Source organism: Sturnira hondurensis, unplaced genomic scaffold (assembly GCF_014824575.4).
Source record: "Sturnira hondurensis isolate 20B ecotype Veracruz unplaced genomic scaffold, ASM1482457v3 Scaffold0003801, whole genome shotgun sequence".
NCBI classification, from domain to species: Eukaryota; Metazoa; Chordata; class Mammalia; order Chiroptera; family Phyllostomidae; genus Sturnira; species Sturnira hondurensis.
In genome coordinates this window covers 7,497,603-7,511,576 of record NW_028076432.1, presented here as the reverse complement: position 1 = coordinate 7,511,576, position 13,974 = coordinate 7,497,603, and the positions used below count along the sequence as shown (strand labels likewise).

The 13,974-nt window shown below is 39.9% G+C and overlaps 1 protein-coding gene across 1 annotated transcript in view; it reads right to left on the bottom strand.

Annotated features, from left to right (window-relative positions):
• Nucleotides 1-4,291: 4,291 nt before the first annotated feature.
• The window catches only part of TMEM135 (transmembrane protein 135), a 228,999-nt gene continuing 219,316 nt past the window's right edge, over nt 4,292-13,974 (bottom strand). Inside the window, exons 13-15 of the mRNA XM_037042919.1 lie at nt 8,929-9,027; nt 8,103-8,170; nt 4,292-6,327 (exon numbers count right to left, since the gene is read on the bottom strand). Of these exons, the coding sequence (XP_036898814.1) occupies nt 6,195-6,327; nt 8,103-8,170; nt 8,929-9,027 (300 nt within the window). The 3' untranslated portion in view covers nt 4,292-6,194. The remainder of the gene's footprint in view (nt 6,328-8,102; nt 8,171-8,928; nt 9,028-13,974) is intronic.

Sequence of the window (13,974 nt, the reverse complement as noted above, 5' to 3'; positions counted from 1 at the left end):
GGCATATTTGAAGGGGGGGGATGGAGAAAGCAATAAGAAACAGGAAATGAATCCCACCCCTTCCCTGGAGCCACAGCAAGAGTCAGGTGATGTCAGGGGGGTGTTGAGAAGAGATCCGCTGTCCTGGATTCAAAGGACCGACATACCGAGGAACAGCCTTCCATATCCATGCAATGCTCCTCCACACACCGGTGCCTAAGGAATGCAGAGTTACATCAAAAGTCACTGAGCCTGGAGACGTTTCCTTCAGAGCTCCCCCCCCCCCAGCCAGCTATCACCTAAGGGGAGGCTGAAGGAAAGTCCTCACTGAAGAAGCACAGTCAGCAGAATGTACAGCAGCCAGACGAAGAGAGGCAAGTAGAGGGACGAGGAGCGGGGAAGGGCAACAAGTGGCCAGAAATAAAGGTCCTAAGGCTGGGAAGGAGAAGAAAGGAGAGAGCTGGGACACAGAGCTGAAGGTGGAAAGAGAGCGGTGGCATCAAGGAGAAAGAAACTGGTCACCAGATATGAATTCTTTCCCCTGATTAAAAGTCACCTGCACCACCCGGGAAGCCCCAGGGCCTGTGCACCCAGCGGACAGCTACAGACCATGTCCGAGCACCACCCCCCTGTCCCACGCAGGCAGCTGATCCTCCACAGAGGGCAGAGGTTGGTGGTCAGTGGTCCCAGCCAGCCCTTGAAGCTGACTGGCCTGGGTAAATCCCTCCCATTGACCTGCCAATAGCAACCAAGGCTCAACTACAAGAGGAGGGTGCAATCAGCCCACATGAAGGGTGCACCTTGAGTACCCAGCTTGGGTGATAAGAGAGGCTGTGCCACTGGCCCCTACAGGACACCTACTACATTATTAGGCCACACTACCAAGACAGGGAGTCACAGCATCTCTGCTTAACACAGAGAAACAAACACAGGGAGGCTGCCAAAATGAGGAGACACACAAATGTGGCCCAAATGAAAAAACAGATCAAAATTCCTGAAGAACCAAATAAAGGGGAGATAACCAATCTATCAGGTGCAGAGTTCAGAACACTGGTTATAAAGATGCTCAAGGAACTTAGGGAGGACCTCAACAGCATAAAAAAGACCCAGTCAGAAAAGAAGAATGCACTAATAGAAATAGAACAATTTATAGGAAAACAACAGTACACTGGATGAAGCTGAGAACCAAGTCAATGACCTGGGCCCTGGCTGGTGCAGCTCAGTGGTTGAGTGCCAGCCTGTGAATCAAAGGGTTACCCATTCCATTCCCAGCTTAGGGCACATGCCTGGGATACAGGCCAAGTCCCCAGTAGGGAGAGTGTGAGAAGCAGCCACACATTTATGTTTCTCTCCCTTTCTTTCTCCCTCCCTTCCCCTCTCTAAAAAATATATAAATAAAGTAAAAAAATGATTTGGAACATAGTGAAGCAAAAAAAACAACCAATCAGAACAACAGAAAGAAAAAAACCAACAAAGGGTAATATTGAGCAGCCCTGGGACAACTTCAAGCATTCCAGCAGTCACATCATAAGGGTGCCAGAAGAAAAAGAGCAGAAAATTGGAAATCTACTTTAAAAAGTAGTGAAAGAACACTCCCCTAATTTGGTGAAGGAAATAAACATGCAAGTCCAGGAAGCACAGAGTCCCAAACAACACGGATGCCAAGAGGCCCACTCCAAGACACACCATAATTAAAATGCCAAAGGTTAAAGACAGAGAATCGAAAAAGCAACAGTTAGCTACCTACAGGGGAGTTCCCCTAAGGCTGTCAGCTGATTTCTCAAAAGAAACTTCACAGGCTACAAGGGATTGGCAAGAAACATTCAAAGTCACGCAAAGCAGGGACCTGCAGCCGAGATGCTCTACCCAGCAAAGCTATCACTTAGGATGGAAGGGCAGATAAAGAGCTTCCCAGGCAAGAAAAAACTAAAGGAGTTCATCATCACCAAACCATTATTGTTTGAAACATTAAAGGGATTTATTTAAGAAAAATAACATCAAAACTGTAAATAATAAAATGGCAATAAATACCCATTTATCAACAGTTCAATCTAAAAAAAACCAAACAGAACCAATAAGAAGAACAGAGATAGAATCACGGCTATGTAGAGCACCTGATGGTTGCCAGATGGGAAGGGGTGTGGGGGATGGGCGGAGAGGGGATTAGGAAGCACAAATAGGTAGTTACAGAATAGCCATGGGGATGTGAAGGACAGTATAGGAAATGGAGTAGCTGAAGAACTTATACACACGACCCATGGACATGAACCATGGTCTGGGGATTGCCTGAGGGAGTGAAGGGTGCTGGGCTGGGAAGGTGGGCACGGGGGGAAACATCAGGACGACTGTATTAGCATAATCAAGAAAATACAATTTTTAAAAACTCACTTAACTTTCTCTCTCTGTAAAATAGTATACGCTCTTACTCACCACAGCTGTAGTCCTCGGACACATGTTACCTCATGGCCAACTTCCTGCCCCTCTCTCTAGAAGTCACCCATCACTGTCAGTCTCATCTCTTTGTAGTTACTTTTTTCATACTACAAAGCTATTACAAAGTCACCTGGGGGTACAACCTGAAACAAACACGGCCTCAACCTTAAAGTCCCCATATCCTAGCTTGAGGGAAGTACCCCACAGCCTGAAACCAAGTCCCGCCCTCAGATCTCAGGGTCACCTCAGTCCCTGAGCCCGCTTTCCTTACTAATTCCACAAGGAGGACTTGCAAAACTAGCTAGAGCTCCAACAGGAAAGGCTGGGGCAAATGTAGGAACAGTCTCCTGGGCATCCGCAATGAGGCTCTGCCCAGTCCCACAAAAATATTCATCTCTTACATTTTCACTGTTTTTTTTTCTTGGTTAGTCATCTTCAGTATTCAAAATTCTCTATCTGAAAATGAACATGAGGAGATAATCAGCAGCAGACCAAAGCGCAGGGGAAATAAAGTTTATCATCTATCTGAGCAAAGTCACAACTCAGAAATGAATACTTCTGCCTCTGTGGGGCAAAACACCCTCTGCGTAACGATGACTTTGCTGCTCCGTCCAAGTACTTTCTCCTTATACAGATAAAGATAAATCACGAGGAGAGTTCAGGGACTATGAACTTGGTGGTTTCTCAGACTCCAAGGCAGCAAGAACAGGGGACACTGCTCCCAGTGGGCACGTGCCCTCTGGCCCTGCCCAGAGGGCCCCACCACAGGAGGACGTGACATAAGCAAGTGGGTGAAGATCCTGGAAGGGAGAGGAAACCGGTTTTCTCTGTGCCCTGGGAGAGGACTTAGAAACTCAGGGACGTGCTAAAACACAAGCAGAGGCAGTTCTGCCAGCGTGGACAACTAACCCAGGCCTCGTTGGCCTCGTTGGCCTCGGCACAACCCGCAGGGACGGACACTCAAGCTCAGCAAAAAACACTCTGTGACAACTGACCGATTGGGTTTCATCACAAAAGACATGTTCATTCCAGGAAAAAGTAAATTATAAAATTTGGGAGCAAAGAATAAAAAGATAAAATTTTAAATTAAATAACAACGGACTAAACAAGCGATGGATGCAAAAAAATAAACTAGGTGTCAACTGAGTGATGACAATATTTAGAGGTCACAGGCAAAGTTTATAGAAGTAACCATAGAATTTAAGATAACTGAACCAAAGGTTTTATTTCAGAAATAAATAATAAAACAAATTTAAACTCTGATAAAAAAACTAACTGGTAAGAATCCAAAAGATTTGAGACAATTTGTTATCCTGTAACTTCAGTCTCTACTTGGTTGGTACTAACACTAGGATTTTATTAATACAGGAAATGGCAATGAAACAACCGTGATACTGTGATACTACTAAACACCTCCATGCACTTTTTATCAATCTACATAAAGATGTAAGCTATACCAAGGGGGCCTATTCATGTTTAATACAACTAGTTCTGGTGGAAACTTACCATAGTCAGAATTTCTTCAGAGTATAAATGGACTAAAAACATGTTTTGGAAGGGAGACATCTCTTTGCCTGTATTTATGATTCCAAGTAGTACCTGATCGGTTGGAGGTAGTCGGACACTCCCGCGCACTGTCTTTGGGAACGCAGAACACCTTCTCTGTGTTCGCTCAAACAGCAGTACTTTGTACTCTGTGCCCACGAGACCAAACTGCATTTCTCTATTCACCAGTGCAAATGAGTTAGGTGGTCATTCAAATTATCCATTCACTACTGTGTCCTGCTTCATGAGATAGTATTTATATTTTATATAAAATCAATGATGACTGTAGCTTGTAAAAATAAAAGTAAGAAAGTAAATCACAGGAACTGCACCCTTTGACTAGTAAAATTTTACCAATCTCCTCAAATTTTAGTATGGTTTGTCTTTAATTAATATCATAACCTTTTAACATCAATGAAAACAATAACTTATGGGTTAGAATGCTTTTTCTTTTAACCTGCCAGGAAAATAAGATAAACACAATTTCTAAATCAGGACAGCAAGGTGCGCACGGGTTGCAGTGTCCCTTCCCTGCTGTCAGAATCCAGTTTTCAAAGGAAACACGGTGCTAACCATCATTTTGGTTCCAGTGAACACAAACTTAAAACTTAATTTATTAACCAATTTTGAAGTCTTGAAATCAAAACGATCCTTTAACAATATTGCCTAATAGACAAGTCAATTCTCAAAGTTAATCACAATGCAAAATTCTGAACAAATTAAAAGTGGCTCTGCCTGTCACCATGGCACCAGAGTCTGTCTTTTTGTCGGGTTTCAGTTCGCCATAACAACCTAGGATAGGATTACATGTAAACAGAAGACTATAAGGCTTTCTGAAATCAAATACGCAGGACTAAGCATTTTTAAAGTATGGGCTGTACTTCTTTTGAGACACAAGTTCCATAGCGTAATTAATTTACAATGGCCTACAACTTTTCAGCAACAAAATTATATTTAAAAATATACCCTCATCCCTCTATGTAACATTAACCATAGACATCACAACCACTTAAGCCTTTGATTAACTTAGAAAACTACACCTTTTCCCTGAAAAGCTCTCAGGAGCGAGCGCATCTCAATCACAGGTGTCCTGAACTAGGCCCTAGTCAGCAGTGAGTGCATCTGATCACTTCTCTAACGGGAGGAAAAATGGTGACAGCGATTTTTTGAAAAGAGGCTAGGAACTGAATGCAATTAGTGATGTTGCTTTTATACATCACTAAAAAAAGTGTGTATACACACTTTTATACAACTACTGGATTTTCATATTCTTTTTAGTTGTAAAACACTCACTGCATAAGTGCAAGAGTTGAAAGGAAACAAAACTGCCAAGCCTGTCAAAACTACTTTTGTTCCATAGAATTCTGATCCCTTCTGAGTCAACAATGGCATACGAACTCAGCCTCGAAAAATTTAGTCCTAATGCAAACATAATAAAACTACAGGAGGTTTAAGGGCAACTTCATTTGCTTTTAAATATTCAAGCATAATGTTTTTGCAAAAGATTAAAACATACATTTCAACTTTACCAGCTATGTCAATTCCCATTTGCACCCAACCCGCCCTCAGTACGTTGGCTCGCAGGGCTGCGTGGCGGCAACCCGCCACGGAAAGAGACCCAGCCCGTCGCGGAGGAAGAGCACGGTGCCCGGGGTTCATCTGAACACAGAGAGACCCGTCTCTGAATCCCTGAAGTGAGAAGGGCCACTTCAATTGCTCTATACTAAAGCAGCATTGTCTGGGAAGAGTTAATTCATACCCATAACATTTCGCTACTAAAATTACCAATTCAAACATTAAAAAAAAATACAGAGCGAATCCATTTACCCCTGAGCCTCTGTATCCTAAAATGGAGAAATAGTCTTAGCTTTAACCAAGATTATACTGGAATGAACTAAACACATTGTTTAAAGTAACTTTAAGTATATCTTATTTTTTACATAGATTATTTAATATTGCTTGCAGACATAATTTAATCAATAGTATATCATCATCTCAATAAGAACAGTGATCTAGAATCAGATTCTGGCTACAGAGGGAGCTTAATTATTAAGCAACATCTTACTAAAAAGCTTCTTCTGTATTTCTGATCGGTAAGAAAAGCAAACAAAATGAGTGTCTTTCATTGAAATAACACTGAAGTTCAAGCTCGGTACTTCTTCTTTGTGTTCAACATAATTAACTCTTCAGGATAAAATAATGGAACATTAAGACACATCCACAAATTACAGTCATTTTCAGGAAAACTCGATGGGCAGCACTGGTGGCACAGTCGTGTATCTTGGGTCCAACCTGGGGGTAAAATCCTGAAAGTGTTTAGATGCACCCGTACCAAAAACATCAAGGACTTTTCGGTTCATGACAGCAAATCTGCAAAACAGAGGACACAGTAGACAAGTATTTAATGAGGTTTACAAAATGAGATGATGCCCTCTAGGTGACTTATCTCTTCCATGAGAGGGAAGGAGAGGAAAGGTGGACTGATCCTCCCCCTGCAGATCCCTGCTCTGTATTTTCTTAAAGAGACACGAATCCCTAAGCCAGAAACCCCAGGGGTTACCGTCATTCTCTCAAATCCTTTCTAATAGATAACACCAAATAGAAAAATATGTTCCTGACAATTTTTATGGTGGATGAACTCAAACTAAGAAACAACAAATGAGCTAACATTTATCAATGAGACAAATGTAGTCAATGTAATTTCTCTTATATGTGATTTTAATGTCTCACAACCAACAGAAAACACCCAGATGTGCAAAATTTAATAATTAAAGGGCAAACAGCAAAAGGGTCTTCAAATTTCTAATAGACAAAACAGAGTTAACACCCTCATTTTATCCATAACCTAAGAGACATAAAGTTTTTAAAAGACACACATTCGGCTGCTGTGCAGGGCAGACCTCTGCATCTCCGTGCCTGACCATGAGCACCTCCTCTCTGGAGACGGCAGCAGAGAGACATTAGCTGTCATTAGCCAGCATCGTTATTCTAAGGGCCTTTTTTGTTCCTTTCCAAAGTGAACCTCCTTCCAACTGGTTAAACTCATTAATGTGAAAAACGAAATGACAGGGAAATAAATGATTAAATAATAATAATAATAAAATAAAAAGAATCCATAGTGTCATGGCTACAAAGAATCCAAAGCCAGACTGCCTGGCCATCATTGATCCCAGGCCCATCACTGATCCCAGCTGTGTGACTCTTGAAGGCTATTTAACATCTCTGTGCATCTCAGTTTCCTCATATGTAAAACCAGGACAATAATAGTACCTATCTCGTGGTAATTCTAAGGATTAAATGCATATGTTTGGATATGGTTGTTGTATGTGTACATATGTGTGTATCTTAAAACCGTATCTGGGACACAGTAAGCACTATACAACTGTTTGCTACTGCTATTATTAATGACATTAATATTAATAGCAGCAACACTTCACTGAGTATTTATTAAGTGCTAAGTGCTGCTATAAACATCTCAATTTTTCTGTAATGATACATAGTATGTACTGTTTCATGGTAGAGAGAAAATACTGAGACTCATGAGGGTAACAACCTTCCCACCAGTGACACCACTAATGGTGTTGGAGCTGAAGTCACACCCGGGTCTGTCCTGCTCCAAAGCCCACGGTCTTTCTAGTAGGCCAAGCTGCCTCCCAAAGAATTAGATTAGCATTAAAAATGCTAACAACAATAAAGAGCACGATGATAAAGACAAAGGAAAATAGGCTTACAATATCAGGCAAAAGAATACAATTATCTTTCTAAAATGTGAATCAGTTCATCGTTTAGGCACGATTTCTTATCAGTCTGTTTAATATTTTTAATAAAAAAGATGAGATCAAAGATTTTTAAAGTGAGACCTAGTTATGTTATGTAGCAATCAATTAGCTGTTTGCAAATCAACATACTAATCTAGAACACTTAAAATATCTAAAATAATATAGGGAAAAATAGTCAAAATAAGGTTCATTAAAAGAATGCCCCATGTTAGTCTTAAATTGGTCATACTTGATTTATATCTAGACATCCTACTTTACCAAGAAAAGAATATTCCCGTACAGAGACAAAAAGATTCAAAAACTTTCTTATGGAGAAAAAAAATCTTGCTTTTTTTCTCTGATTGTTAGAATATCTCGGTCACTTACTTGCCCTTCGTGAGCCTTAAAAGGAACTTCCAGTAAGATGGTCGCAAAGTTTGAACTTCCATGACAGCCTAAGATTAGAGTGTTCAATTTTAGATTTCTTTTAGTAAACAGCGAAGGTCATCAGCAGTCTTAGGCAACAGAGTAGTTTTATTGCTTGTCGTATTTTAAAAACAACAGTGATGACAATAACAACAAAAACATGTATTTATGTTTAACTTGGTAACATTAAGAGTTTTTCTAAGTGTACCTTCCATAAGAATACTGCCTATGAAATAACAGTTAGTTAATTAAGTCATTATCAAGAAGCACTGACTGAATACCCATTAGACAGCTGGCAGCATTACTGTGAGAAAGCACAAATAAAAGCTGTCCCCAAAACTTTGCAACAGCCCCAGCGCGATTAGCATCCAAACAATCACAGAATTTAAAGAGATTGAACGATGCTTCTACTAAGTGAGAATTTTACCTCTCTCCTCAGTGCCTGAGTGACACTGGGAAATGCAATTATTCTTATTTATGCTTCTGGCACCTTTTTTCTAAAAGAAGTATAATTGTATTGGGCCATTCTAGCCAACACACTAAAATACGTTTACCTGTAAAAACTGCACTTTGTTTAAACTGAAAAATTGTTGTGCTCATAAAACATGAACTGTCCCATTAAGATAAAATGTTTAATCATTTGAAACTTGCAAACTATCTTGCCAAAAATAAAAAAGCATGACATGTAATAAATATAAACGTCCCCAGGTCTTTATCTTCCCCCCATTGGTTCAATGTACATCAGAAACAAATAATTCTATTTCTCATTTCAAAAAGCTGTACTTACTGCTTGGAAGCAGATTGCTGTCGAGATGGAATAGATGATAGTATCTGCGTGGGGAAAATAGGGAACCTTTCCTGCTTCAATGCCTTTGAAATACAGTGTCTGCAAAAGAGCCATAATGCGAGATGTATAAAGAAAGCAACTTTAAAAACATTAACAATGCAGTTGAGCCATATGTTCCCTATCTACCACTATTTTTTCCTAACTTTTCAAAATCCTAATAATCTTTTTCAGAGCTTAAATCCCAGGTTGCATTTTCCACAACATGCCAGCCCTTCCCTTTCGCTCCTTCCCCCTGATCCCAGTAATAATACTTATGTGTAAAATTCAACAGCACTTTATTTCTACCTCTTTTGTGTCATTTATTCTTCAATGCTTTTTGCACAATGCTCAGGTCCTCCACTCCCTGTGAGACCTATTCATTCATGCATTAAGTATTTAATAATGTTAATCTAACCGTATGCTGGGTACTATGCTAGGAGCTAGGGATCTGAAAACGAGTTAAAATGGTTAGTGTACAACATAAATCATTAATGCCCTCTAATAAGGGTATATGATACACACACACACATAAAACAGCCTCATTAGATGTGTGCCTATACATGTGTATATAAACCTCTATCTAATAAACACATTCTTGGCTCCCCAGAGGACAGAGCAACCGCCCTGTCTAGGACCAGGGAGGATTTCAGAAACAACTACATTTGAGTACAGCTCCAACCATCTGCAGTGGAAACAAACAAACAAACAAAAATCACTTTTTAAAATGTCCAGTTGTCATGACTTGACACTTTTATAATAAAAATGAATTACTAGATAAATTTAAAAAACAGGAAATTGAACTGATTTTTACTATTAGAGTCAAAAGACAAATTACTCTGTCAAAGTGCTATAAAAGTTTCCAAATGCTTACTCTCAGTCCTCTACCTATCTTTGTCATCAACTGGTAACAGTCCATGGACTAGTCTACTGACCACACCTCTAACAGCGCTGCCTTCTAAGCAGCACAGGACCAACAACTGGGTAAGAGGGAAAAGCAGGGACAACAAGCGGGTTGCAAGCACACGGTATGTATGGGGAAGAGGGAGCTCATTTATGCGGACAGAACGTAACTCGCGGAAATCGGTTTTCCGGAGCGCGGTGTCACAATGGGTGGTGGGGGATTCACGGAGATGAGCGGTTCATAAACAGCATAAAATGATTTTTCCACGGAAAGAGTGGTCCATACAGCTGACTGTTAACTAATATTCATTATGTAATAGTATAGCATTTTAATGTACAATTAACTTCATCTGTGCGGTGTGTGCTAAGAATTACAGTCTGCTCAGGACACACGGCAAACGCTGGCTGTTACTCTGAATGTAATACGACTGTGCCTGACCGGGTACCGACATGCGGTGGCACATCCATGGTGATGAAAACACAATTCAAGTGTGACAGAATGGCGCAACAGAAACACTGTATGAAACAGGGATCTTTTGATACACAGAATAAATGTGTTACTAATTATTTATGATAAAACATAACAATTAAACTGCGTTCTAAGTTGACAAAGGAAGGGAACCACACCTTACATTTCTATATGCCTACCAGCACCTAGCACGGCGATGGGGACCTAATCGATAGCCAATACACATATCTTGGAAGTAATTTTTTCAAAGAACAACGTTCCCTATATAGCTGATTTTTATTTAATATTCTATATTATATTACTATATAATATTACTATTATATAGTAATACAGCATTTTAATATAAAATTAACTTTAATCATAGGGAAATGATTGCCTTTTATACCATAGTAATTAATTCCAAAAGGACATGGTAAGTTTAAACTGTTAATTTCCTGTATTTAAAAATGTTTTCATAAGCATATTTTATATATCAGTTACTTTGGCAAGATCAGATATGGTCTATTGATTCAAGAGCAATACCACTGTTTGGCTTTAAAAACGCTAACCATTCTGCCCTCGCCCATGTGGCTCAGTTGGTTGGAGTGTTGTCCCGTAGACCAAAAGGTCACGGGTTAGATTCTTGGTCAGTGCATATAGACCAAGGTTGTGGGTTTGATCACCAGTCAGCAGGTTTACAAGAAGGCAACCAATGGTTGTTTCTCCCTCACATTCCCCCTCTCTCTCTCTCAAGAAAAGCAATGAAAAACGCCCTTGGGTAAGGATAAAAAAATAACAAATAACTTCTAGCCATTTAGGGAAGCAGTTGTAAAACACACCTTTTATAAACTAGATCTTAATAATGGATTCCCTCAGTGTCAAAAAATATATTTTTGCTACCTAGGGGTTACTTTCCTTTCTCTCATTCCACTGTTCCTCTCCACTAGCAAGTCTTCCTCCTAAACACACTAAATCTGTGTACTTCGCTCCATTTCTTCTGCACCTGTCCTGACACAAGCCACCACCTCTCACCTGAGACTGTTTTCCCAGCTTCTAATCTTGCCTCTAATACATTCTCTATGAAGTAGCCAGAGCATTTGTCTTAAAATGTGAATTAAAGCACATCATTTCTATTCTTAAAACACTCCAACGGCTTCCGATTGCAGTGACTGCACTGAAAAAAAGCTCTCTTTCCCCCCTCCCTCCCTCCCCCTCCCTCTCACACACACAGTGGGACAAAGCAAATGTGCAATTCTCTAAATGTTATTAGGGACACACATTTTCAGTGAGATAAAATTTTTCAAAATAAAACAAGTTAAATAAAATGTATAATCTTAACTTTGAATTAGAAACACCAATACACACTCGAATGTTTTCTCTAAAAAGAAGGAGAGGAGAAAAATCTCTAGCTCTGACTGGTCACTGGAAGGGCCCAGAAACAATGACTAGACTGGGAGCAAAAAGCCTGTAGCCTGCAACTCGAGTCTTACAATGCCGTTTTCTACCAGAAACTAGGGGCTGCTGGAGAATAGGCTGACTGATTCTGCATCGGGGGCAGGAAATGTCCCAGATGAGCCTGGAATATCTTGTTTTATCACAAAGCAGGAAAGCTCTCACACATGCTGGTATTATGTGAAAAAGAAACAGAAGTCAACTTTAAGAGGTTCTCACAGCCAAAGACGGGGCATTTAGCACAATGACCACAATTGGTTGAAACAAAGCAGATACGTTCAAATCATGACTGCATATGACACTTTAGAAAATAAAACTCACAGGTCAACTTTGCAGGATGCTAGGGACTTATTCTGAACACTGGTAAATAAAGGGAAGTAATCAAGAATTTCATTATGACCTGGCGAACAAACCATTTTAGGGTAACCGAACAGCTGAAAAGGGAAAGTTCTTTTCAGAAAAATTCCCACTAGTAAAATGCAAAAAACCTTAGTATTAGATTATGACCATTGTACAACCCTCAATGAAATCATTTCTGGTAATGATCATCAATGGCTAATAAAATAATTAGGAAAAAGGCTAATGGGAACCTGCCCCGGCTGGTGCGGCTCACTGGATTGAGTATCGGTTTGTGAACCAAAGGGTCGCCAGTTTGATTCCCAGTCAGTGTACCTGCCTGGGTTGCAGGCCAGGTCGCCAGTAGGAGGCATGTGAGAGGCAACCACACACTGATGTTTCTCTCCCTTTCTTTCTCCCTCCTTTCCTCTCACTCTAAAAATAAATAAATAAAATCTTTAAAAAAAGGCTCATAGGGAACCTTATGTTGGATCTATCACCACTGAGTCCACTGATTAACCTTAGCACCACAAAAAGAAAGAAACAGAGATTTTTGTGTTTCTTAAAGTGATGCAGTAGGAATTCACACACAGCAACTATGAAGTATTTCTGCAACATAACACTCTTCACCCTCAAAAAAATTGAAACTTAGTTTGCATTAGCCTCCAAATCTACTGTTTACAGGAATTCAGTGTTAAAGAAACATGTTAACACTACCACTGAGAGTGCCATCAGCAAAACCCAGAACGTGGAAAATTCCATAGAGCTAATTACCTAGGTCTTCAACAAATAACTGGCAAGGATAAAAAGAAGGGCTGGGTCACTATAACGTCACACACTAAAAGAGATTTTGGATTCCGATTAAAACAAAGGCATCGCAAAGACTTTCGAGAGGCAATCAGTGAACATGTCCATTCTAAAGTACATTCTAACTGGATGTGTGATAACATTAAAGCATTACTAGGTTTTTCTCAATGTATGATAATTGCATTGTGGTATATTTTGGTTAGTACTGTTGATTTATTTTTAAGGAGTCTCTACCCATTAGCCTTATTCTTTAAGGGGTCTTCACCCTCAGTTACTTATGAATGAGATTATACTATATCTGGGATTTGCTTTAAAACACATCAGTAGTTCAGAGGTTGAGGCAGTATAGATGAAATGAGACTGGCCAAATGCTACAACTCTTGAAGCTGTGTAACGAGTACATGAGGGTTAATTATATTATGTTTCTATATCTATGTATATTTTAAAATAACACAAAGAAAGAAGACAAAAGAGGGGAACTATTTTTGCAAAGCTTTGTAAGTACTTTTATAAGATTAGAATTTAATTTTTTTCTTTTTAACATATTTTATTGATTATGTCATTAGTTGTCCCATCCCCCCGTTCATTCCCCTCCACCTTGCGCACCCCTCTTAACATTCACCCCTTTAGTTCATGTCCATGTGTCATAAGTTCTTTAGTTTCTACATTTCCCACACTATTCTTGCTCTCCCCCTGTCTATTTTCTACCTACCATCTATGCTACTTATTCTCTGTACCTTCTCCCCCCACCTCCCACTCCCCTGTTGCTAACCCTCCATGTGATCTCCATTTCTATGGTTCTGCTCCCGATCTAGCTGTCCTCTTAGTTTGCTTTTGTTTTTGGTGTGATTGTTAATAACTGTGAGTTTGCTGTCCTTTCACTGTTCATATTTTTTATCTTCTTTTTCTTAGATAAGTCCCTTTAACATTTCATATAATAAGGGCTTGGTGATGATGAACTCCTTGAATTTGACCTTATCTGAGAAGCACTTTATCTGCCCTTCCATTCTAAATGAAAGCTCTGCTGGATAGAGCAATCTTGGATGTAAGCCCTTGCCTTTCAT